Source organism: Protobothrops mucrosquamatus, unplaced genomic scaffold (assembly GCF_001527695.2).
Source record: "Protobothrops mucrosquamatus isolate PMUCROS unplaced genomic scaffold, P.Mucros_1.0 scaffold2013, whole genome shotgun sequence".
Taxonomy (NCBI): domain Eukaryota; kingdom Metazoa; phylum Chordata; class Lepidosauria; order Squamata; family Viperidae; genus Protobothrops; species Protobothrops mucrosquamatus.
Window position 1 is genome coordinate 27,448 of NW_015388125.1, and position 23,349 is coordinate 50,796.

Genomic DNA, 23,349 nt, shown 5'->3' on the forward strand with positions numbered 1-23,349 from the left:
CCCCCCCCCGGACAGGATAAGCCACAAAGGTTCGGGACCGCTGTTCTACATTGCTAACCCCATGGGGTGGGACTTCTGTCCTCCCCCTCGGGGGGGATCCTGCATCAAAAGTAGGCCTTGGGCTCCCTTTTTAATGGACCCCCCCCCCCCAGGAAGAAGGCAAAGCCACCCTGCCTCACCTGCTTGAGGTTTTTGCTTGGCAGATCCTTTCTTTGCTCCGGCCTGAAGCTGGGCCTGGCTGAGCAGCTTCCACCGATTACTGATCTGGAAGACACAAGGCAGCCTTTGGGAAGCCATGTCCCAGTGGCCAGACTAGGGACAGAAGGCCATTGCAAGGGTCCCGGGAGACTCTAGCTCCAACAAACCGGTCACTGGATTCGGAAGCCTTTTTACCTATGTTCTTACCTCGTAGATTTTTGAGGACGGGTCAGCCTTCGCAGCCTGAGAGATGTGAACCGGGTTGAGCTCTGCTGGCAAATACTAAGAGGAGTAAAAAAAACAACAACAAGGGGCAGCTAAATCACCTTAGTTAAGGCAAGAGTGCATGCACACACCTAAGGGCTGGGTTATCGGTTACGGCAGAGGTCCAGCACCTTTGGGGCACCGGGGACTGGTGCCGTGGAGAGAGGTTTTTCCACAGACCGGAGGGTGTGTGGTTTTGTGTGCTGCCTGCATCCCACGGATGGGGCTTTGCTTGTTTGTGTGGCCCGCTCGTTGGCATGCTGTGGACCGGGAATTGGGGACCCCTGGGTTACGGTATCTATTTGCGCCTCCTTTAGATGCCAAAGAGTAACAGACAGGGGGGTGTTTTTACCATTCGAAACGGATTCTCAAAGGACTCCATGATATGCTGAGCTTTCAGCTGGGCCACCGTTAAGTTTTCGCCTTTCTGATCCTCTTCGGGCTCCTTCGGGAAGAGAGGAAAGGTATCACCAGCCCTATCATTTGCTTTTAATAATAATAATAATGATGATGATAAAGTTGGAAGGGACCTTGGAGGTCATCTAGTCCAACCCCCTGCTCAGGCAGGAAACCCTATACCATTTCAGACAAATGGCTGTCCAGTCTCTTCTTGAAAACTTCCAGTGTTGGAGCATTCACCGCTTCTGGAGGCAGGTTGTTCCACTGGTTAATTGTCCTCACTGTCAGGAAGTTTCTCCTTAGTTCCAGGTTGCTTCTCTCTTTGGTTAGTTTCCATCTGTTGCTTCTTGTCCTGCCTTCAGGCGCCTTGGAGAAGAGCTTGACTCCCTCTTCTTTGGGGCAGCCCCTGAGATATTGGAACACTATCCTATCCCCCCTCGTCCTTCTCTTCATTAAACTAGACATCCCCAATTCCAGCAGCCGTTCCTCATATGTTTTAGCCTCCAGTCCCCTGATCATCTTTATTGCTCTTCTCTGCACTCTTTCTAGAGTCTCGACATCTTTTTTACATCGTGGTGACCAAAACTGGATGCAGCATTCCAAGTGTTAATCCCGACGTTTCGATCCGGCCCGTTCCCTCTCCTCTCCCCTCCCCGCCACGTGCAAATCCTTCTCAGCTGCCCAAACTCACGTTGAAAACACTGATGCTAGCTCTGAACTGGAGACACAAGGGGGACACGAGGCCCGTCTGCTCCGCTTCTGAAAAGAGCTTTGCGTGCTCCAAAGGCAGTCCAGGGCCTTCTGGAAAGGAAGGACCAGAAGAAAAGAAATTAGGCAATAATAATTTACTTTAAAAAAATAAATAAAATAAAATCCATCTCTTTGCTCTCCCAGGAATTTTTGGATGGGGTCCTTTTTTTTTAATCACCATATGTTTTGGTGAACATGATACAATAGTAATTAATAATAATAATAATAATAATAATAATAATAATAATAAAGTTGGAAGGGACCTTGGAGGTCATCAAGTCCAACCCCCTGCTCAGGCAGGAAACCCTACACCATTTCAGACAAATGGCTGTCCAGTCTTACAAGTTAATTTTGGGAGAGGGGGAGACAGGGAAAGGTGAGACAGAAAAAGAAAACAGGAGGCTGGCTTCCATTATTTAAGGTTCCTGCCTTGCCCACCAGAGGTTTTGCATCCATCCGGGGGTCATGATCTGCTCCCCCCCACTCCCCTTCATGGGCTAAAGACGCTTCCTCTCCCCCATTCCAGAATTTTACCGTGATCCAAATAGTTGAGCTTCTCCTCCTGGGAACTGTGGGACCTGTCGTGAGGCCCAAACAAAAGGTTCTCCGGTTTCTGACAAAACCAAAAGAACAGAATAACAAGAGTTGGGAGGGACCTTGGAGGTCATCTAGTCCAGCCCCCTGCTCAAGCAGGAGACCCTATACCACTTCAGACAAACGGCTGTCCAGTCTCTTCTTAAAAGCCTCCAGTGATGGAGCACCCACAACTTCTGTTCCTCTGGTTAATTGTTCTCCCTCTTAAGAAATTTCTCCTTCGTTCCAGGTTGCTTCTCTCTCCTTCATCCGTCGTTTCTTGTCTTGCCTTCCGGTGCTTTGGAGAATAGTTTGACACCCCCCCCCNAAGAAGAAGAAGAAGAAGAAGAAGAAGAAGAAGAAGAAGAAGAAGAAGAAGAAGAAGAAGAAGAAGAAGAAGAAGAAGAAGAAGAAGAAGAAGAAGAAGAAGAAGAAGAAGAAGAAGAAGAAGAAGAAGAAGAAGAAGAAGAAGAAGAAGAAGAAAGGGACCTTGGAGGTCATCAAGTCCAACCCCCTGCTCAGGCAGGAACCCTACACCATTTCAGACAAATGGCTGCCCAGTCTTACAAGTTAATTTTGGGAGAGGGGGAGACAGGGAAAGGTGACACAGGAAAAGAAAACAGGAGGCTGGCTTCCATTATTTAAGGTTCCTGCCTTGCCCACCAGAGGTTTTGCATCCATCCGGGGGTCATGATCTGCTCCCCCCCCCCCACTCCCCTTCATGGGCTAAAGACGCTTCCTCTCCCCCATTCCAGAATTTTACCGTGATCCAAATAGTTGAGCTTCTCCTCCTGGGAACTGTGGGACCTGTCGTGAGGCCCGAACAAATGGTTCTCCAGTTTCTGACAAAACCAAAAGAACAGAATAACAAAGAGTTGGGAGGGACCTTGGAGGTCATCTAGTCCAACCCCCTGCTCAGGCAGGAGACCCTATACCACTTCAGACAAACGGCTGTCCAGTCTCTTCTTAAAAGCCTCCAGTGATGGAGCACCCACAACCTCTGTTCCTCTGGTTAATTGTTCTCCCTCTTAAGAAATTTCTCCTTCGTTCCAGGTTGCTTCTCTCTCCTGGATCCGTCGTTTCTTGTCTTGCCTTCCGGTGCTTTGGAGAATAGTTTGACACCCCCCCCCTCCCCTTCTTTGTGGCAGCCCTTCAAATATTGCAACACTGCTATCATGTCACCCCCCCTAGTCCTTCTTTTCACTAGATTACACATACCTACTAGACATTAAATTATAAAGCTCTCGAAAGAAACAAAGGAACAATAAGTCAAAAGAAAAAAAACATGGTAGTTAAGAGATTCTGGTAGCTGAAATTATCCAAACTTTGCAGGGCCTCAGATTAGCGAGAAAGCAACTCAGATAAATCCAGAGGCTTTTTTTTTTTAAAGGCTACTGTGGACCATATTAATTTTGTTGTCCTCCAGAACAAAAACCCTTCAAGGCAAGAGGCAGGACCAAAATTAAAAGGACTTAAACTTCAACCTCTCTGCAATCAACGCAATCTAAATTCAAAGGAGCTTAAGTGGGGATCAACACAACACTTTCCTAATTGTTTGGCCGTTTGTGAGGAACCCCAAACCCGGTTATGGCGAGTGTAGGGAAAGAACATCTGGAACCGGGGGGAAAAGGCCGGGCAACCCAGAAATTGATCCCAGATGTCCTTCAAACACAGGAAGTTCACAGCAACAAGGGATGGAAACGGGAACTGGATTATCAAAGGCTGCATACCTCTTGATTCTGAAGAGGCTCTCTCCTTCTCACGCCAACCGCACATTCTGACTAAGAGGGGACAAAATAAAAGGAATAAATAATAAGGAAACTGGCCTGGAAAAGAATTCAAAGCAGAAGAAAAAAGATTGTATGAACACCCTCTTCTTCTCAGTAGAACGTCCATCAACGTTGCTCATTTGTGCAGGAAAACACTCTCCAGATAGATTTTTTAAACATGGGGTTTCCCAAATTTTTTCTCTTTCTTTCAGCCAGCCCCTCCGCTCCGATACTTCAACGGAAGAGGCCGTTCTTCACCTTACCTTCAACAGGGGCATCTCTCGAGCCTGGCCGATTAGGAGATGCATTTCGTTCAGCTGCTGGCGGACCAGAGGCGGAACTGGGTTGCAGCAGGCAGCGATTCCCTGGGGCTCCCTAAAAGTGCGGACAAGGGCAGGTTTGGGTGAAGGAACCGTTGTTGTTTTTTTTACTCACAAAGGGAAGAACAACAGTCTTGAATGGCCATCGTCTCATTCAAGATACCCGCCGGTAGAATCAGGACTTACTTGGGCAGCTCCTCAGCTATTTTTAATAACATGTGATTGGGGAGGACGTATCTGCAGAAGAAAAGACAAGACCAGGAAGAGGAGTTAGTTGCTTGTCTCAGGTGCCTGTTGAGTCCACATTTGATCAACTGTGGCTTGAGCAGAACTCTTTTCAGCTGGTCCTGATCAAATATTTGCTCTGCTAGAGAAGCGAGGGGGTCCCCCGTTCCCGTGGATCTCACCAAGAATCTGTCAAAAGTGAAAACTTAGCAGCTACAGTGCCTGTTTTTAACTTGCCATCGGAATAACTGGGGGGAGGCTTTGCTTTCAACTGGGCTAGTTAGAGCAGGGGTCTTCAAACGTGGCCCTTTGATGACTTGGGGACTTCAACTCCCAGAATTCCTCAGCCAGCGTGCCTGGCTGAGGAATTCTGGGAGTTGAAGTCCACAAGTCATCAAAGGGCCACGTTTGAAGACCCCTGAGTTAGAGAAACGAAACCTTCCTATGGAAGTTTACTGAGAGCCAGCAGTCTGGAAAACTTTCAAGGATAATCTAGCAGGTGTGAAGAAGATAGCAGACGGTTCCCATAACACAATGAACTTGTTTACATGAGCTACACAGACCTCTGGGGGGGGGGGTTGGCTGGGAAAGTCATTCTTATATGTTACGGTCTGATGCCTTGGTATTTGAGAGTTAGTTTTACCTTGCCTATACCAGGCCCTGTGTTCAATAAACAGTTAGCTTTTCAAGAAAGAAAACAATCCTGGATTTTTTTATTTGGCTATTCGAGCTGGAGGTTGACAGAATCTCTTATATAACTAAAAAGTCAAAGCCAAACTGATGGTTTGGTAACAGCCAACAGAGGTGCCCAGCAGCGTTTCTTCTCACCCTGTGCTCTCATCCTCTTGGCGCGCCATTTTGTCCCTCCAGGCAAAGAGCAGCCGAAAAGCTGTTAGTTGCTGGGTGTTCAGGTGCTTTTTCTGCTTGCGATAAAGTTCAAGGTACGAGTCGTCCGTAAAGATGGGCTTGGTATATTTCTAATGGTGAAGAGAGCAACACATTTAGTCTGGGAAACATCCGTGGTTTTCCGCTCCAGGGAACGGGCTACTGAATCAACCCAAGCCAATCCTCTGGAAAACAAAAATTTGAGAAGGCCTTCTACGTAGGCACCCCAATATTTATTTTAAATTCCCATTTCTAGGTGGCACAGTTGTGTTCCTTAAATGTGTGTGAGTGTCTATGGCGGCATGCCAAAACTCTACATTTTAAAAAAAATCTATTAACTTGCCCGAGTTAAATCAGTTTCTTTCTCTCTGCCCTTTTTGTAGGATTTAGCCCGCCGCTTACCCCAGGAAAGTGAAATTAGTGCACTCTGTATGTGACAATTCAACCATCCTCACATCCAAAATTGTAACAGGCAAGACTCAATAGATCAGAGGTCTTCAAACCTGGCCCTTTTAGGACTTGTGGACTTCAACTCCCAGAATTCCTCAGCACGCTGGCTGAGGAATTCTGGGAGTTGAAGTCCACAAGTCATCAAAGGGCCACGTTTGAAGACCCCTGATATAGACTTTAAGAGGAGTGGACTTCAACTCCCAGAATTCCTCAGCACGCTGGCTGAGGAATTCTGGGAGTTGAAGTCCACCAGTCCTAAAAGGGCCAAGTTTGAAGACTCCTGCAATAGATGTTCCTCTACTATAACCGATTCTCTTCTCTGCTTGAGCCCAAGGATGGTTCTGTTTTCTCTGCCCTCACCTTTAAGCAGAGGTCCCGGCTTCGCTGCCAAACCGCTTGGAGCTGAGTGGGCTGCTCGTTGGCCATTTCCCAGAGAGCCTCTCTCACTCTGTCGTAGATATACAGCAAGTAGTGGGTGTCCTCGCGGGCATAAAAGACCATTTCCTCTGGCAGCGGGCTGGAAAACAAAGGCCAGAGAAGAACAGGGTTGGCCCAAGGATCGTACGTGGATTCTCAAGTATTTCTACCTCTGCTTGTTCCTAAAATACTCATGTCACAATTGGGCCTAAGTTGAGGACTATCTGTATTGGCCAAGCTGTGATCCAAGCAAGACAAGCTGAGAGAATTTGGCCCCATTTTACCACCTTGTTAAGTGAATCACTGCAGTTATTAAGTTAGGAACAGGCATCCAGTTTTGGTCACCACGATGTAAAAAAAGATGTTGAGACTCTGGAAAGAGTGCAGAGAAGAGCAACAGAGATGATCAGGGGACTGGAGGCTAAAACATATAAAAAACGGTTGCTGGAATTGGGTCTGTCTAGTTTAATGAAGAGAAGGACGAGGGGGGACATGATAGCAGTGTTCCAGTATCTCAGGGGCTGCCACAAAGAAGAGGCAGTCAAGCTATTCTCCAAAGCGCCTGAAGGCAGGACAAGAAGCAACGGATGGAAACTAACCAAGGAGAGAAGCAACCTAGAACTAAGGAGAAACTTCCTGACAGAACAATTAACCATTTCAGACAGGTGGCTGTCCAGTCTTTTCTTAAAAACCTCCAGTGATGGAGCACCCACAACTTCTTGAGGCAAGCTGTTCCCCTAGTTAATTGTCCTCACTGTTAGGAAGTTTCTCCTTAATTCCAGGTTGCTTCTCCCCTTGATCAGTTTCCATCCGTTGCTTCTTGTCCTGCCTTCAGGTGTTTGACCCCCTCTTCTTTGGGGCAGCCCCTGAAATACTGGAAGATTGCTATCATGTCACCCCCTAAGTCCTCCTTTTCTCTAGACTAGCCATACCCCATTCCTGCAACCGTTCTTCATCTGTTTTTGTCTCCAGGCCCTCGATCTTCTTAGTTGCTCTTCTATGCGCTTTTTCCAAAGCCCCAACTTCTTTTTTCTTAAGCTAAAAGGATCGAAAGTAACCGAATGAATTAAAAGGGGACCTGCAATCTGAAGGGCTCTTCCCACACCCACAGGGACAAATCTTACCGGATCCTCCAGTCGGCCAGCTGATACTGCTTCTTGGCATCCACGTCACAATAGAGTTTCAGCAGGTGGTGGAGAGAGTGACGCCCGAGGCTAAGGAGCCGGGCCGCCTGGTGAGTGTCGAAGACGTTCACCAGATAGAGACCAAAGTCCCTCTGAAGCCATTCCACATCCGAATCGGCGCCGTGAAGGACCTGCGGAGCCCCCGTCAACAGAACGTGAAATGCCACCTCTCGGCTTCCCGTTGGGCCCCGGCCCGCTCCAGATTCTGGCAAAGGGCTCCTCATTGGCCCAGCTGCACCAGAAATGGGGAAATGACGGAGTCCGGATTGCTTCCCCAGCCTCCAGTTTCTACCTGGTTCAGAGAACGGCTGTCAGCCGTCCCACTCAGTCGTCTAGCAAAGAAAAACCCCTGGCCATTTGGTTTTTGCCAAGAGTATATTTGTCATGGCCGACTCGCTACGTAGCCCTGCTCGCAATCGGGCCACAGAAACAGGGAGGGGTGGGGGAGGAAATGTATGGCTGGGAGGGAATTGAGGAATGCAAGTGAGCTGACGCAGTCTGGGATGGTCCCAATAGCCCAAATCGAACGCTGGGAAAACTCCGAGGTGCTCAAAATGTTCCCAAAACAAAACGAATGGGATTGACTGGCGCAATAGAAGAAGGGGACGACAGAGAATGAGGGGGCTGGATGGAGTCACTGAAGCAGCAGGCGTGAGCTTCAGTGGACTCCAGAAAATGGTAGACAGGAAGGCCTGGAGGAACGTTGTCCATGGGGTCGCGATGGGTCGGACACGACTTCGCAACTAACAACAACAACCAGGGTGAAAAAGGGGATTATACCTATGCTGGTTTTCGAGCGAAAATGTTAGAACTGGCTTTGCTACTTCTGTGCCTAGGTGGAATTATCGGTATAAAGTTATACGCTTTGTAAAATAACGTCCCAGCAGGGTTGTTTTTTTTTTTTTTTTGCTGCATTCACCCACGGGATTGGTTGACGTTACTTTACTGAAGCTTAAATGGTTACAGAAGTAGCATAAGCCGGATCTGAGGTTTTCCCACGCAAACAACCCGAAGTAAATTCTCCATCCCCCTCTTCTTCCTTATATTCCCTCTCTCCCCCTCCTCCCCAGCTAGTGTCAGGCTGTCAGCTCATGAAGTTTGGGTAGGTAAAATGCAGCCATGACAGCAGCCTTCAACCCATTTCAGTTCCTTTTCCCTCTGTCCCTCCTCCGGATATGGAAAAGTCAACATCCAGATGTTGGCACAATCAGAGGAAAGGGATGCTGATGTTATAAGGGGGGGGGAAATGAATTCCCCATCTTTGCAACCCTGACTTTGAGCCACCTTTTGGGAAAACTCTGTGGGCTAAGTGACAACCCCACCCCCCACCCCACACCACCCCCCTTAAGCCCTGAGTAACTCCAGAAGGTCAAGCGGACGGAGAAGGGGGCCTGTCTGCATCAAATCTGCCTCGCTCTCATCACCTTGACAATTGCAGGATCGGTGAAAGTCTCGTTCAAGATGTACAAGTGGCTGCGCAGCTCAAAAGGGTCGATAAGGAAATCTTCTGTCCGGGTAGAAATTTGCATCAGGCAGGTCAGCCCCAAGAAACTCCGATAGGAATGGTGCTACGGGAGAGCAGGAGAGAAAGAAAAGAGTCAATGAGATGGCATAACATCTACTTGTCCACCTCCAGCTCGGCTGTCCAAGTGAAGTTCAGGATTTCTTTCATTTCTGCAGATCTTACTGTTTCGTTGAATGCGTGGCATGGTATAGGCCAGGGGTCTGCTAACGTCTCTCCATTTCTGAAGGTCCAACCCTCGGCCCCTCGTTTTTATTTGTTTATTTTTAGCAAGCCTAAAAGAAAAAGAAGCCACGCCAAAGAGGCTCACCTCTAAATCCAAAGCAAACTCTTTGCAGCCCACGAGCTTCTCGTTCAGATCCACCAAACCCTCCAAGGTGGAAATGAAGTGGCAGGGAGTCTCTGCCAGTGGTCGAAACAGCTGGCCAAAGAAAAAAAAGAATGAACGAACGAACGAATGAAAGCACGGTAGCTTTAGCTGCAGATCCCAGAAAGAGGAAGGTGGAGGACCTGGCCCAACGCTCACCTGGACCTGAGGCTTCTCGAGAAATTCTGCGGGCACTGAAAAACGTTCCAGTTCATACCGATACGGGTGGGCAAACCTGCAGGAATCCGAAAGAACAATACAATCAGGAACGAAGATTGTGGTTCCTAACTACAAAAGTTAGCACCAGGAATGAATAGAAAACAACCGAGGCGGTAGGTTGATCCTCGAACTTTCTATCAGGGTGTCTTGGAACTAAAATCTATTTATTGGAGATACACAGCTGCCCGCAGCCAATAAGGGTAGATGGGTGGCTATATATAACTTAAAAGAATTTCCCAGAATTCCCAAGGCAGAATTGCTCTGAATTCACTGGGAGACGCAGATGCGAGGGAACGCTAGGAGAAACACCTTCTGCAGATTTAGTCCCGGCTGCCTGTTGAGGTGGGTTTTAACTGTTTGAATCCTTTTTTAAAAAAAATTGCCCAAGGTCTTAACCAAATTAATAAATTAAATCCATGGAGGCCGGGATGAAATAAAATTAAACTTTCTCCACCCAATCCCCACCATCCGGTCAGAGCGGAAGGATCTTCTGGGATGAGAAGGGAAACGTCTTCAAAGGAAAAACAAGAAAGTCTCCTGAAAAAAAGCAATTTTGGGACCACCAGGACCTCCACAGACGTAAAATTAAACTTCCTGTTCTTACATGTCCTGCTCCGTCTTCTGGGTCCTCTGCTGGTGCAGGAAGTCAGCCAGGGCTGCGGGGACATCCAGGTCTTCCGGACGCTCCTTCCGCTCTTGACGGCTTTTCAGCAGGGCTGGAGAGAGGCAAACCAAGTGAGGAGGCCCAGCCAGCTTGATGCTCTCAGGGGTGGCCAATTACCCCAAGGCTGCTGCTGCTGTTGGAAGGAACAGCCAGCCCAAAGGTAGATCTGTCTGCCCAACCCCACCATTCCCCTCCCCCCTTCCCTCGCACCTTGGGGCAAGGGCCTCAGAGCGTTGGGCTTGATGAAGAGTTTGGGCACAAACGGGGTGTTGGAATTGTCCACCTTCTCCTGGAACTTGAACTGAGGGCGGGCAATGTTCTTCGCGTGGAGAAGGCGGAAGGTCTCCAGATTCGACCTTGGGCTGGTGTCCCGGTTTGGCTGGGAAAAGGGAAATTGGAGCCCAAGGTGAGACTGTTTCTCCAGTTTAGATGCTCTTGGGAAACTCCCAGCTGGTAAAAATCTAATTCCCCCCACCCACCGGCTCAGATTTGAAAATACACGGCTTTTGAATCACAGAGCCCTTTGATATACCATACTTTTATCCAGGGGTCTTCAAACTTGGCCCTTTTATGACTTGTGGACTTCAGCTCCCAGAATTCCTCAGCCAAGCACACGTGGAATTCTGGGAGTTGAACTCCACAAGACATAAAAGGGCCAAGTTTGAAGAGCCCTGCTTTTATCTAACCCTGTTTTACAAAAACACCACCTGGTCAAATTGTCAGCCTGGACCCCTGCAGAACTGGAGCTTAAAACTCTCACCTTTCCCAAACTAGCGGGAGGTCAACTGTAATCTACAGAGGTTCGATAGAGAGAAGCAGTGGAGGGAAAGTTGGCCTAGAAATAAACCCTGCCGTTTTAATATGCCACGCCGAAATGTTTTGTCACCTTGCGATTCCAGCTGGAGATGATTGTCTTGGGAGGCTGCAGGCCCGTGGGAAGCACCGGCTGCTGGTTCTTGTTCACTCCGGCAGCTTCGTCCAGCAACATGCCCTGAAATTTCAGAGAAGGAAATTGTGAGCCCGTCGCACGGGTCACAAGATCGAAAGGGGAGCCACAGGGTGATCCCACGGGAGCCTTCACGGAAGGGTGCTGGTACGCTCACCACTCGTTCTAAGATGACGTCGTTGGCGTCCACCAGCAGATCAAACTTGTCCTCCAGCTCTGTGATCTTGCTGTGGTCTTGAAGGTGGCTCCGGCATCCGTGGTACTGCATCACTTTACTCATGCTAAGGAGAGAGAGAAAGTGGAAGAGAGAGAGAAAGAAAGAGAGGAAGAGAAAGAGAGAAAAAGAAAAAGGAAGAGAGAAAGAGAGAAACGGAGAGAGGAAGAAAGAGAAAGAAAAAGAATGTGGAAGAGAAAGAAAGGAAGAGAGGAAGAGAAAAAGAAACGAAGAGAAAGAGGAAAGAGAAAAAAGAAGAGAAAGGAAGAAAGAAAGAGAAAAAGAGAATGCGGAAGAGAGAGAGAGGAAGAGAGAAAGGGTGAGAAAGAGAAAAGGGAAGAGAGAGAAAGAAAGGAAGAAATAAAGAAAAACAGTGGAAGAGAGAGGAAGAGAGAGAAAGAGGAAAAGAGAAAAAAAGAAAAAAAAGGAAGGAAGAGAAAAAGAAAGAGAAAGAGGAAGAGAAAAAGAGAAAGAAAGTGAAAGAGAGAAAGAAAGAGGAAGAGGAAGAAAGAAAAAAAGAAAAAAGAGAAAGTGGAAGAAAGAAAAAGGAAGAGAGAGAGAAAGAAAAAAAGTGGAAGAGAGAGGAAGAGAGAGAAAGAGAGGAAGCGAGAGAGGAAGAGAGAAAGAAAAAGAGAAAGAGAGAGGAAGAAAGAAAGGGAAAGAGAGAAAGAGAGAGAATTAATCTGTTAGCAGGAAAGGACGCTCCGCGGAGGAAGACAAACACTTCTGCACCCACGCAGGGCAATTTGTTTTCCTCTGTGGCTTCCCTGGTGTCACTTAATCTGGGCCAGGGGCCCAAACCACGTGCAGACCGAGTTCCCTTTCGGCCCAGCTACTTGTAGAGACTCACCACTGCAGCAGCCTTTCCCCTTGCGTCTCGCAGTAGGCCTGGAACCCGGAGAAGCTGCGGTAGAAATCGTACTCGTCTCCAGGCTGAGGGAGGCCGGAGGAAGCCTTGGTGGCCGAGACCACCGTGCCAAGGGCATGCTGACAAAGAAGGCGATGATGGCAAGAGTCGGTCACTGAACGTTTCTCCCATCTCTCTTTTCATTTCCGTAATTGTGGGCCTTTCATTGTGTGCGCGTGGACACACACACACACAAACCAGCTTCCTCCCACCAAAATAAAGCCACCCGCACAGAAACGAACGAACGAAACGACAGGCAGGTATCTCTACAACGGGAATCTTCAAACTAGGCAACTTTTAAGACTTGTGGACTTCAACTCCCAGAATTCCTTAGGCTGAGGAATTCTGGGAGTTGAAGTCCACAAGTCTTAAAAGTTGCCAAGATTGAAGACCCCTTGCTCTACAACAGTGTTTCTCAACCTTGACAATTTTAAGGCATGTGGACTTCAACTCCCAGAATTCCACAGCCAGCATTGCTGGCTGTGGAATTCTGGGAGTTGAAGTCCACGTGCCTTAAAATTGTCAAGGTTGAGAAACACTGCTCTACAAGGTTACTAAGAGCTGGGCTTCTCCCAGAGGGCTCGCAGGCTCACTCACTCGCCCCCTTGCAAAATACCCCGCAAACTTGGGAACGGCTTCTAACAATTTCAGCAGCCAGGATCAAAAATGTCCTTATTGCACTGCCAGAGGCTTGTAAAAAAAAAGGCCTTAGCCCATTCTAAATGCTATTTTCCTTTTTTGCTTCGCCCACGCTTTAAACATAATTTAATTCGGCACTTTGGAAAGTGAGATTCGCATTTTACGGAACGTCACAACCAGGGGCAGGAAGCGCCGAGACTACAGTTCCCGGCATGCCCGGAAACCCAAGGCGCATGCGCACTCCGCTCCCGACTACCTTCACGAAGGAATCTGCGTCTCTAAAGCCCGGGAGCACCATCGCCGGGCCGCGGCTTTCCATCGCCGGCGCCTCGGAGGTGCTTCCTAAGCTCTGGCCGTTCTCCGCCGCCATGGCCCGCCGAGGCCGAGGCCCACCGCGCCACCGTCACAGCCCCGCTCAGCAAGCAGCCTCCATGCTGGGCAGCTCAGCCACGGCGATTCCCCGCAAATCTCGCGTTCTCTCGCTCGTCTTCTCGCGAGGCTTCATCTCAAGGCGATCCAAAAACGTTCAAGAGCGCAAGGCAAAATTTTTGGGAAGCCAAAATTGGCTGGCTGAGGAATTCTGGGAGTTGAAGTCCACAAGTCTTAAAAGTTGCCGAGTTTGAAGACCCCCTGCTCAAGAGTGTCTGCGACAACAAAGATAATTAGGGGGCTGGAGGCTAAAACATGAAGAACAGTTGCAGGAATTGAGTATGGCTAGCCTAGTGAAGAGAAGGACCAGGGGTGACATGATAGCATCTTCCAGTATTTGAGGGGGCTGCCACAAAGAAGAGGGGGTGATATTCCCCAAAGCACCTGAATGCAAGACAAGAAGCAACAAATGGCAACTGAACAAAGAGAGAAGAAACCTAGAAATAAGGAGAAGTTTCCTGACAGTGAGAACAATTAATCAGTAGACCGAGTTGCCTCCAGAAGATGTGGGTGCTTCATCACTGGAGGCTTTTCAAAGAAGAGACTGGACATTCACTTGTCTGGAATGGGATAATAGGGTCTCCTGCTTGAGCAGGGAGTTGGAATAGAAGATCTCCAAGGTCCCTTCCACCTGTTATTCTGTTCTGTTAATAATAATAATAATAATAATAATAATAATAATAATAATAATAATAATAATAATAATAATAATAATAATAATAATTTAAAAAAAAGTTGGAAGGGACCTTGGAGGTCATCAAGTCCAACCCCCTGCTCAGGCAGGTAACCCTATACCATTTCGGACAAATGGCTGTCCATTTATTACTTTCTATAATTCTATATTTTAGCTGCCATTGCGTGATGTCAGAGCTTTCCTCCCCAAGTAGCTTTCTCGGGAGGAACTACAATCTGACGAGAAGGGAGGTTTTATTAAGCGATGCCCCCTCCTTGCATTTAGCTGAACAAATAAATGTGTATGGGGGGGGGGCAAATAATTTGTGTGCGCGTCAATCTAGTAATTATGGTAAAAGGGTGCACTGACAAGCAACAGAGGCGCTCTGGGCCACTTGATCAACCATTGAGGTGTTTGCGAGGCCATTCGCGCGTGCGCCTTCCTAGCCCCGCCTGTTATTTGGGCGGAAGCCTTGCTATGACCTCACTCGGCGGGCCACGCTTTCCCTCCCACTCTTGTTGGCCCGCTCCCGTATCAATCTTCCCGTCCTCTTTCCTAATTGGTCCAATCTTCACCCATTTCCCCCTCCCCTCCCGCGGTCGCACCGTGGAAACTTAAAGGAGAGGAGAAAGTGGGAGGAGGAGAAGCTGTCATTTCTCCCTTCCCGCCTTTCTATTGGCTGGGCCCTTTGTCCGTCTTTGGGCGCGCGGAAGGGGATTGGTCGGATTCGCCGGCGTGGGGCGGCGATCCAGAAAGGGCGGAATAAAAAAAAAATAAAAAAAAAAAGTGGAGGCAAGAAAAGGGATGGCGGAGTCGAGGGGGAAGATGGAGGCGTGAGGCGGAGGAGCCGGTCAGCGACGGGCCTGGGCGTGAGTGTCGGGCATCCCCCTCAGCGCCTTTCCCCGCCCGACTGCCCTCGCCGAGCCCGGAGTCGAAAGGCCGTCGGGCTTCGGCTTCGAAAAACTGGTTTTGTGTGGCGGCTTTTGGCGCCTCAGGCGGCGGCCTCCATGACCTCTTCGCTTCTCCCCCTCAGACAGTTGCTCCGCCCACTCCCCAGGCCCCGCCCTCTGGTTCCTGAACCCCGTCTCTCTTGATAGGCCCCTCCCACCTGTTAGGCCCCTCCCTCACAGGATGAAGGGCACCCCTCAATTGTGGGCCTCCTCTCAGCTACCCCCCCCAGAACGGGGTCATTGGGGCGGGTGAGGGTGTCATTCCTAGCCAGCTGATCTGCTCAAGTTTCTAGACCTCGCTGAGGTAGGTTTGCAGGGGCCACAAAGCAACTGCGCTTTGAGGGGGCTGGTGGTGGGTGTGCAACAGATGTGGAAGGTCTTTCAGCAGCTGGCCAATATTGGGACAGGCCGAGAATGGCCACATCTGGAGTTGGCAGGTTCCCACGGAAGACTTGACCTTGCTCCAGGCTCCTGACGAATAGTTTCCTCCAATAGTGTGTGAAAAGATGGGCTGACATGCGTGTTTTTCTTCTCTCTCCTTCCCAGGTTGCTTCCGGCTAAGATTTGGCTGCACCTGCTTCTCCGCCCGACGGAAAAACCCCAGAGACTCGATGCCACCATGTCCGGGACGGTCATTATCCTCCAGCAATTTGCTGGTGGCCTCAAGAGCCGTAATGAAGAGACCCGGGCGAAGGCGGCAAAGGACTTGCAGCATTACGTCACCATGGAGCTTCGAGAAGTAAGTTGGAAGACCCTGCAGAGCGCTGATGATGTCAGCTAGTTGGGTAATGAAACGTCTACCGGAAAACCACCAGGCTCAGAGAGCACCGAGGACTCCTCATGTCAATCCCCAGCTACAAATATTCTCCTTTTATTAGCAGTAGCAATAGCACTCAGACTTATATACCGCTTCGCCGTGCTTTACAGCCCTCTCTAAGCGGTTTACAGAGCATTCATAATTTCTGGAGGCAAGCTGTTCCACTGGTTAATTGTTCTCACTGTCAGGAAATTTCTCTTTAATTCTAGGTTGCTTCTCTCCTTGATTAGTTTCCATCCATTGCTTCTTGTCCTGCCCTCAGGCACTTTGGAGAATGGCTTGACTCCCTCTTCTTTGGGGCAGCCCCTGAGATACTGGAAGGCTGCTATCCTGTCCCCCCTCGTCCTTCTCTTCATTAAACTGGACAGACCCAATTCCAGCAACCGTTCCTTATATGTTTTAGCCTCCAGTCCCCTAATCATCTTTGTTGCTCTTCTCGTGACTCTTTCTACTCTTTCTTTTTGTTTTATCCTTTTCTGGTAAGAATTTATGAAAGGTTTGGGCTAATTTATTTTTTTCCCCCTGCACAGATGAGCCAAGAGGAATCCACACGTTTTTATGACCAGCTGAACCATCACATCTTCGAGCTGGTCTCTAGTTCAGATGCCAACGAAAGGAAAGGAGGCATTTTGGCTATAGGTGAGTATAGCCAGGTAGACTTGCCTAAAGAATATTGCTGGGGGGATCTGTGGCACTTGTTTGTGAAGTGTCCCCAAAATGTTGCCGTGGGCAGTATGGCTATTCACTGTGTCAGGTCCCAGCAAAGAAGCACCTCACTTACACAATTCATTTCACTTCTTTTCACTGCCCTGGAGCTGTTGAGCACCTGATTAAAGATAAAAGTAGGCACAATTGAAATATATATTGTTAGTTGTTATATGAGAAGAAATATAGGTAATAAAAATGGTCTCCAGGAGTGGGGGGTGCACTGCAGTATTTGTATTTTTTTAATGCTGTTTTTTATTTAGATTTACATGTGTTGTGTTTGTATTATTTGTTTTTGAATACAAAGGCATTGAAAAAAAGTGACTTATGACCATTTTTCACACTTAGGACCATTGCAGCATCCCCAGGGTCCCTTGATTTACATTCAAATGCTTGACAACTGGTTCATATTTATGACGGTTGCAGCGTCCCAGGGTCACGTGACCATCTTTTGCCATCTTCTGACAAAGTCAGTGGGGAAGCCAGATTCACTAATTTAACTAATTTAACAACTGCTGTGACTGACTGAACAAATGTGGCAAGAAAGATGGTGAAATGGGGCAAAACTCGTTTAACTAACGTCTCACTTAGCAAAATAAATTTTGGGCTCGTTTTCGGTTGTAAGCCGAGGACTACCTGGATTCTGCTTCCTCCAGTGAATTACCCATATTAGTCCTTTAGCAGCTCTGACGCTTTTAAGTATTTGCTGGTGTTTTCTCCTCCTCAGCCAGCCTCATTGGTGTGGAGGGAGGCAATGCCACGCGCATTGGCAGGTTTGCCAACTACCTAAGGAACCTTCTTCCATCAAATGACCCCGTTGTCATGGAGATGGCCTCCAAGGCCATCGGGCGTCTTGCGATGGCCGGTGATACCTTCACGGCCGAATATGTGGAATTCGAAGTGAAGCGGGCTCTGGAGTGGCTTGGCGCAGACAGGAATGAAGGACGGAGACACGCAGCGGTAAGAATAGCTACGGTTCAAGCTGTGTGTGAGGTTTTGGCACTTGGTGGCTTATTTCTGAGAAATACACAGACTTTATTCCTTTTAATTCCTCTGACATCCATCGTGAAGCCATAAATGGATGTTTGTGCGCCAACAGCCCTTTTGATTCAAAGTTAATGCTTTTATCAATAACTAATGTGTAATTGTTGTTGTGAAGTCGCGTCTGACCCATCGCGACCCCATGGACAATGTTCCTCCAGGCCTTCCTGTCCTCTACCGTCTTCTGGAGTCCAATTAAGCTCACGCCTGCTGCTTCAGTGACTCCATCCAGCCACCTCGTTCTCTGTCGTCCCCTTCTTCTCTTGCCCTCCATCTTTCCCAGCATCAGGCTCTTCTCCAGGGAGTCCTTCCTTCTCATTAGGTGGCCAAAGTCCTTGAGTTTCAGCTTCAGGATCTGGCCTTCTAAAGAGCAGTCAGGGTTGATCTCCTCTAGGACTGACCGGTTCGATCGCCTTGCGGTCCAGGGGACTCGCAGGAGTCTTCTCCAGCACCGTAGTTCAAAGGCCTCAATTCTTTGGCGCTCAGCCTTTCTTACGGTCCAACTTTCACAGCCATACATTGCAACTGGGAAAACCATGGCCTTGGCTATACGCACTTTTGTTGGCAGGGTGATGTCTCTGCTTTTTTAGTACGCTGTCTAGATTTGCCATAGTTTTCCTCTCCAGGAGCAAGTGTCCTTTAATTTGTAATAATAATAATCTGTAATACTGATGTATAAAACTGCTGTTATCGTCGGTCCCTTTTTCCTTCTCCAGGTCTTGGTTTTGCGAGAGCTGGCCATCAGCGTTCCCACGTTCTTCTTCCAGCAAGTTCAGCCGTTTTTTGACAACATTTTTGTCGCTGTGTGGGATCCGAAACAGGCCATCCGGGAAGGAGCCGTCTCAGCTTTACGAGCTTGTCTGATCTTGACCACTCAACGCGAGTCGAAAGAGATGCAGAAGCCGCAGTGGTACCGAGTAAGGAAGGGGGGCACGTGGGGGTCTTTTTTCCGAAGTTATAAACTCATTAGGTCGGTTGAAGTTGTGGGAAGGATTTAGAATCTGATTTTGAGGCAAGGTATGTGGGGTTAACGTAGATCACATCAGGCACAGCTACTTTGAGGGGCTAATATTCAGTTCTAAATAACAGTCAATGTGATTTCAGCAAACCTACGAGGAAGCTGAGAAAGGCTTTGATGAGTCCTTGGCCAAGGAAAAAGGTGTGAATCGGGACGACCGAATTCACGGTGCTTTACTGATCCTCAATGAGCTGGTGCGGATTAGCAGCATGGAAGGAGAGGTGAGTTAATCATGCTGTTACAAGATCTTTCTGTCCTTCAGCGTGGATTAAAAACCTTGAAGGAAAGGGGCCAGTTGGATTGAGTTTTCCAGCGCAGAGTTGCAGAAAGATACGTGGTTCTCCACCGCCATCGTTCCTCTATGCCAGGGGTGTCAAACTCAATTTCACTGAGGGCCGCATCGGCATTGTGGTTGCCCTTGGGGGGGGCGGGTGGGTGTGGCCAGAGTGGGTGGAGCCTACTGGGTGGGTATGGATGGAGTGGGTGTGGCCTACTGGGTGGGCGTGGCCAGTTCTACATCATTTGTGTCAAGGGTGCCTGTGGGGGCCTGGGCAGGAGTGGGACAGATCTGAGGGTCTCTGGCAGAAGAGGGTGGGACCGGGGCAAGTGCCAAGGCATGGTCCACCGGGGCAAGTGCCAAGGTGGCCACCACAAAATTGTACATTGGCCCCCGGCCGGCCTGGGCCAGGGTCAAGGCAGTGGGGGCCGTTCCCTTACTGTTTCCAGGATGGCTTCGCGGGCCACATGAAACCACTTCGCGGGCCGCATCCGGCCCCCGGGCCTTGTGTTTGACATTTCTGCTCTATGCTAAAGTAAAATTTTGCCCAACAGAATTGAACAGCTGCTGCCATTAGAGGCTCTTAAGTGGATGCGATAAGCAGTGGCTTTGATTCCACAAGGCTGCCCTTCTCTATTTCCTATCCTGAGGTGCCAGCCTCCCCTGTTACTTGTATGCCCCCCCCCAGTCTTAACCCTCTGCTTCCTGTCTCCATTTAGCGTCTCAGGGAAGAGATGGAAGAAATCACCCAGCAGCAGCTGGTGCACGACAAATACTGCAAGGATCTTTTGGGCTTCGGCACCAAGCCCCGTCACGTCACCCCCTTCTCCAGCTTCCAGTCGGTACAGCCCCAACAGTGCAATGCCCTGATCGGACTTCTGGGCTACAGTCCCCACTCAGGAATCCTGGGATTTGGGGCGTTACCGGTCCCGGCCAAGTCAACCTTGGTGGAGAGCCGATGCTGCCGAGAGCTGATGGAGGAGAAGTTTGACCAGGTGAGTTTTCCCCCCCTTCCAATGGCAAGGGCTTTTGAAGAGCATCCGAAAAGCCCAGGTAAGGCAGTCCCAACTGCAATTTGAACTGGGCTTTTTTTGAGGTGCAAATCCAGATAAATTCCAGTTAGCAGAAAACTCCTTTGAAAGCTGACTTTCAGCTACCTCTTGCTGGGATGTAAAAACCAAACGGATGTGCGTTTTTTTGTGTTTGGGTGAGATGTTATTGACGGCAGATTCTGCCTTGTCAAAAGAATGACGCAAGAACTGCGTTTATCCAGTACTGCAGATTGAGCATCTGTTCAAGTATCTTCTGCAAAAAGGAGAAACTTATTTGTTACTAGCTGTACCCGGCCACGCGTTGCTGTGGCTCAGTCTGGTTAAACGGAAAAGAAAGAAAAGAGAAAGTGCACGTTTGTAATATGTTTACGTCCAACAGATGGCGCTGTTTTTCAAAAAAAGCATGTTTTTACCTGTCACAGGTGTGACATCTATATAATAGTAGGTATATAAAAACACGCGCGTATTCGAATGCAAAGTTGCGTCAAAATTTCAAAGCAATCGGTGAAGAACTTTCGGAGATTTAAGATTTTGAACAAACGAACATTTACATTTTTATTTATATAGATTTTAAAAGAGAAAATGCTTGGGAAAGCTTCGCCTTTTGTCTCGCTTCTTGCTTTCAAGCTGTCCTGCCTGCTCCCAGCTGACATTTGAAGTGGCTTCCTTGTTGCTTTGAGGGTGCTGCCTCAGCTATTAATGGAACCTCTTTCACTTACAGGTGTGCTACTGGGTCCTGAAGTGCCGAAGCAGCAAGAACACTTTGATTCAAATGACCGTCCTCAGCTTATTGCCACGGCTGGCCGCTTTCCGCCCTTCTGCTTTCACAGGTAAACAGCTGAGGTTGAGATTGGTACTTGGGAAGGAGACACCAGAAAGATTTAAGTTTCTTTTTGTTTAGTCTATTGTTTCTTTTCTGTGGAGGTTATATAGAAGTATAGAACAAAATATGCCCGTACTGCAGATTGGTTATTTCTGTGTGCAGATGATAAGGGGAAATGAGGTACATTCAGTTCGAGGGCAGGTCACTAAGCAGTTGAGAGAAGGGTCCACTGTGCCACCAGCCAAGAGCCGTGGTGGCGCGGTGGCTAGAATGCAGCATTGCAGGCTGACTCTGCCCACAGTCTGGAGTTCGATCCCGACCAGCTCAAGGTTGACTCAGCCTTCCATCCTTCCGAGGTCGGTAAAATGAGGACCCAGATTGTTGAGGGGAGCAACAGGCTGACTCTGTAAACCGCTTAGAGAGGGCTGTAAAGGCACTGTGAAGCGGTATATAAGTCTAAGTGCTATTGCTAAGTCGGAAGGAAGGAAGGAAGGAAGGAAGGAAGGAAGGAAGGAAGGAAGGAAGGAAGGAAGGAAGGAAGGAAGGAAGAGCCGTAGTGGCACAGTGGTTAGAATGCAGGGTTGCAGGCTAACTCACTGCTCACTGCCAGGAGTTCGATCCTGACCGGCTCAAGGTTGACTCATCCTTCCATCCTTCTGAGGTTGATAAAATGAGGACCCAGCTTGTTGGGGGGAAATAGGCTTAGAGAGGGCTGTAAAGCCCTGTGAAGCAGTATATAAGTCTAGGTACTATTGCTATTTTCTAATTAGTTTAAAGTTTAATTCAGGAAGCCACCAAACACCTCCTCCTCCACATTCTTACAGACTTAGAGGAATGACATCTTGGGCACGTGTGAAGTGCGTACTGTTCATCCCTGATTACCTTGTTGGTTCCCTGCATTTTTTTTTAAGAAATGGAATATATTTGAATCCTCTGAATTAGCAGTCTATGTTTCCTTAAATCAAGTGTGTGTTTTTAATCCTCCTCCATTGCTGTTGGCGGCTAGCTGACCACTACCTTCCCGACACCATGAGCCACGTCTTGAGCTGCGTGAAGAAGGAAAAAGAGCGGACGGCTGCTTTCCAAGCCCTGGGTTTGCTCTCTGTAGCTGTGCGGTCAGAGTTCCAGGTTTACCTGCCCAAGGTTCTTGAAATTATCAAGGGGGCCCTCCCGTTGAAGGACTTCACCCACAAGTAAGTGAGGGGCTTCCAGAGATTGTGAGATATTCAGGATTGGGCACCCCGTTTTAAATGTCGTGGTTCCGAGAGGTGAAACTCTTCAAAGAACTTCCAGGCATTGTTTACCTTAAAGAATCTTTATTTGAGTAGCATGGCATCAGCACTAACACAGTCGAAGCCAAAAACTGGATTCCCCTCCTCTGAGCACATAGTATCAAAGCACAATTCCCTCCTCCAATTAACAGTCACAAATCACATTCTCCAATTCGCTTGAGATGCAGGCCTTCCCTCCAGTTCTCCAGCCCGCCAATTCTTATCATCTCTTATTTCAATAACCTTGTTTCTCACACTAGGTCCAGTGTTATTATGTCTAGCTAAACTTTCATGCATGTTCCTCCCCCTCCCCCCAGCATCATCTAACTCTAAAAGTAAAACATAAGTAGAAAATGGTTGCATCTCTTAACTGTTGTCAAAGCAAAAACATCCAATGTTAGCAGCGTGGACACCCGAACCATTGAAACAATTCTGAACTCTTGAGCATTGATAGCGTTGATGAACACAAACGGACGTTCCTTCTCATTTTGGGCGAAGTTGAGAGTCATCCAAAAGGAGATTCCATAGGAGCTTTGAGGCTCTCTCCAGCCCATTGCCCCAAACAGCTACTTCCTACATCAGGTCTTTTGGCTGGGGAAGCTCATGTGGTCACAGTCACAGCTATTTTTCCACCCCTGCTAACTGTCTAGGGAGATTCCCCATCATCCAGGTCTTGGTTGTCCCCAAGGTGCTTTTTCAGGACTTCCTTGGTTTTTTTGAAGACGTTTCTCTCCTCATCCCAGAAGCTTCTTCAGCTCTGACTGGATGGTGAGGAATGAAGGGTTTATATACCTGGTCATTTGCATCCTTTTAGAGAGCCGTTGAGGCCACTTGGAGGCTTGTCTGTGTCCTCAGGGTCAGCTGAGTGGTGCCAATGGGTGTGGAGCCTTCTTGGCTGCAGGATGTTTTTCTGCCCCGGGTCCCTTCACTGTTGAAGACGGGCGCAGGCTGTCAGGGATGAGTCTGTGTTGTCTGCATCTCCAACCGAAGCGCAAATGGCCCATTCCCCACCATCTAGTCAGAACTGAAGAGGCTTCTTGGATGAGAAGCAAAACATCTTCAGAGAAAACAAGAAAGTCCATTTGTTTCCTGAAAAAGCACCTTTGGGACAGCCCTGCTACCTTTAAACTTTCTGTTAAGATGGGGTGAGGATCGTTAATGTGGCTAAGTCACTGTTGTGTACGGAAGGTTTGGCTTGCTTCAAGAAATGTAACCCATGCCTCCTTAGGAGACAGAAATCCATGCAGGTGGATGCCACTGTTTTTACCTGCATCAGCATGCTGGCACGAGCAATGGGTCCCTCCATTCAGCAAGACATCAAAGAACTTCTGGAGCCCATGTTGGCTGTGGGGCTGAGGTAGGTCCAGCAGACCCTGTCTCC

General features: G+C 48.5%; 2 protein-coding genes across 2 annotated transcripts in view; one reads left to right on the top strand and one right to left on the bottom strand.

The window, feature by feature from the left end:
- The window catches only part of EXOSC10 (exosome component 10), a 20,430-nt gene extending 7,148 nt beyond the window's left edge, over positions 1–13,282 (bottom strand). The window contains exons 1-21 of the mRNA XM_015823847.1: positions 13,169–13,282; positions 12,217–12,353; positions 11,310–11,433; positions 11,075–11,197; positions 10,620–10,624; positions 10,417–10,562; positions 10,147–10,258; positions 9,483–9,558; positions 9,267–9,377; positions 8,859–9,002; positions 7,375–7,565; positions 6,194–6,350; positions 5,327–5,475; positions 4,460–4,510; positions 4,217–4,328; positions 3,915–3,965; positions 2,948–3,026; positions 1,553–1,662; positions 815–907; positions 406–480; positions 180–264 (exon numbers count right to left, since the gene is read on the bottom strand). Coding sequence (XP_015679333.1) covers positions 180–264; positions 406–480; positions 815–907; positions 1,553–1,662; positions 2,948–3,026; positions 3,915–3,965; positions 4,217–4,328; positions 4,460–4,510; positions 5,327–5,475; positions 6,194–6,350; positions 7,375–7,565; positions 8,859–9,002; positions 9,267–9,377; positions 9,483–9,558; positions 10,147–10,258; positions 10,417–10,562; positions 10,620–10,624; positions 11,075–11,197; positions 11,310–11,433; positions 12,217–12,353; positions 13,169–13,282 — 2,245 coding nt within the window. The remainder of the gene's footprint in view (positions 1–179; positions 265–405; positions 481–814; positions 908–1,552; positions 1,663–2,947; positions 3,027–3,914; positions 3,966–4,216; positions 4,329–4,459; positions 4,511–5,326; positions 5,476–6,193; positions 6,351–7,374; positions 7,566–8,858; positions 9,003–9,266; positions 9,378–9,482; positions 9,559–10,146; positions 10,259–10,416; positions 10,563–10,619; positions 10,625–11,074; positions 11,198–11,309; positions 11,434–12,216; positions 12,354–13,168) is intronic.
- Positions 13,283–15,583: 2,301 nt separating this feature from the next.
- Positions 15,584–23,349, top strand: part of MTOR (mechanistic target of rapamycin kinase) — a 67,077-nt gene continuing 59,311 nt past the window's right edge. Inside the window, exons 1-9 of the mRNA XM_029285652.1 lie at positions 15,584–15,703; positions 16,312–16,420; positions 17,214–17,446; positions 18,244–18,444; positions 18,632–18,766; positions 19,542–19,817; positions 20,596–20,704; positions 21,704–21,890; positions 23,194–23,325. Coding sequence (XP_029141485.1) covers positions 15,584–15,703; positions 16,312–16,420; positions 17,214–17,446; positions 18,244–18,444; positions 18,632–18,766; positions 19,542–19,817; positions 20,596–20,704; positions 21,704–21,890; positions 23,194–23,325 — 1,502 coding nt within the window. The remainder of the gene's footprint in view (positions 15,704–16,311; positions 16,421–17,213; positions 17,447–18,243; positions 18,445–18,631; positions 18,767–19,541; positions 19,818–20,595; positions 20,705–21,703; positions 21,891–23,193; positions 23,326–23,349) is intronic.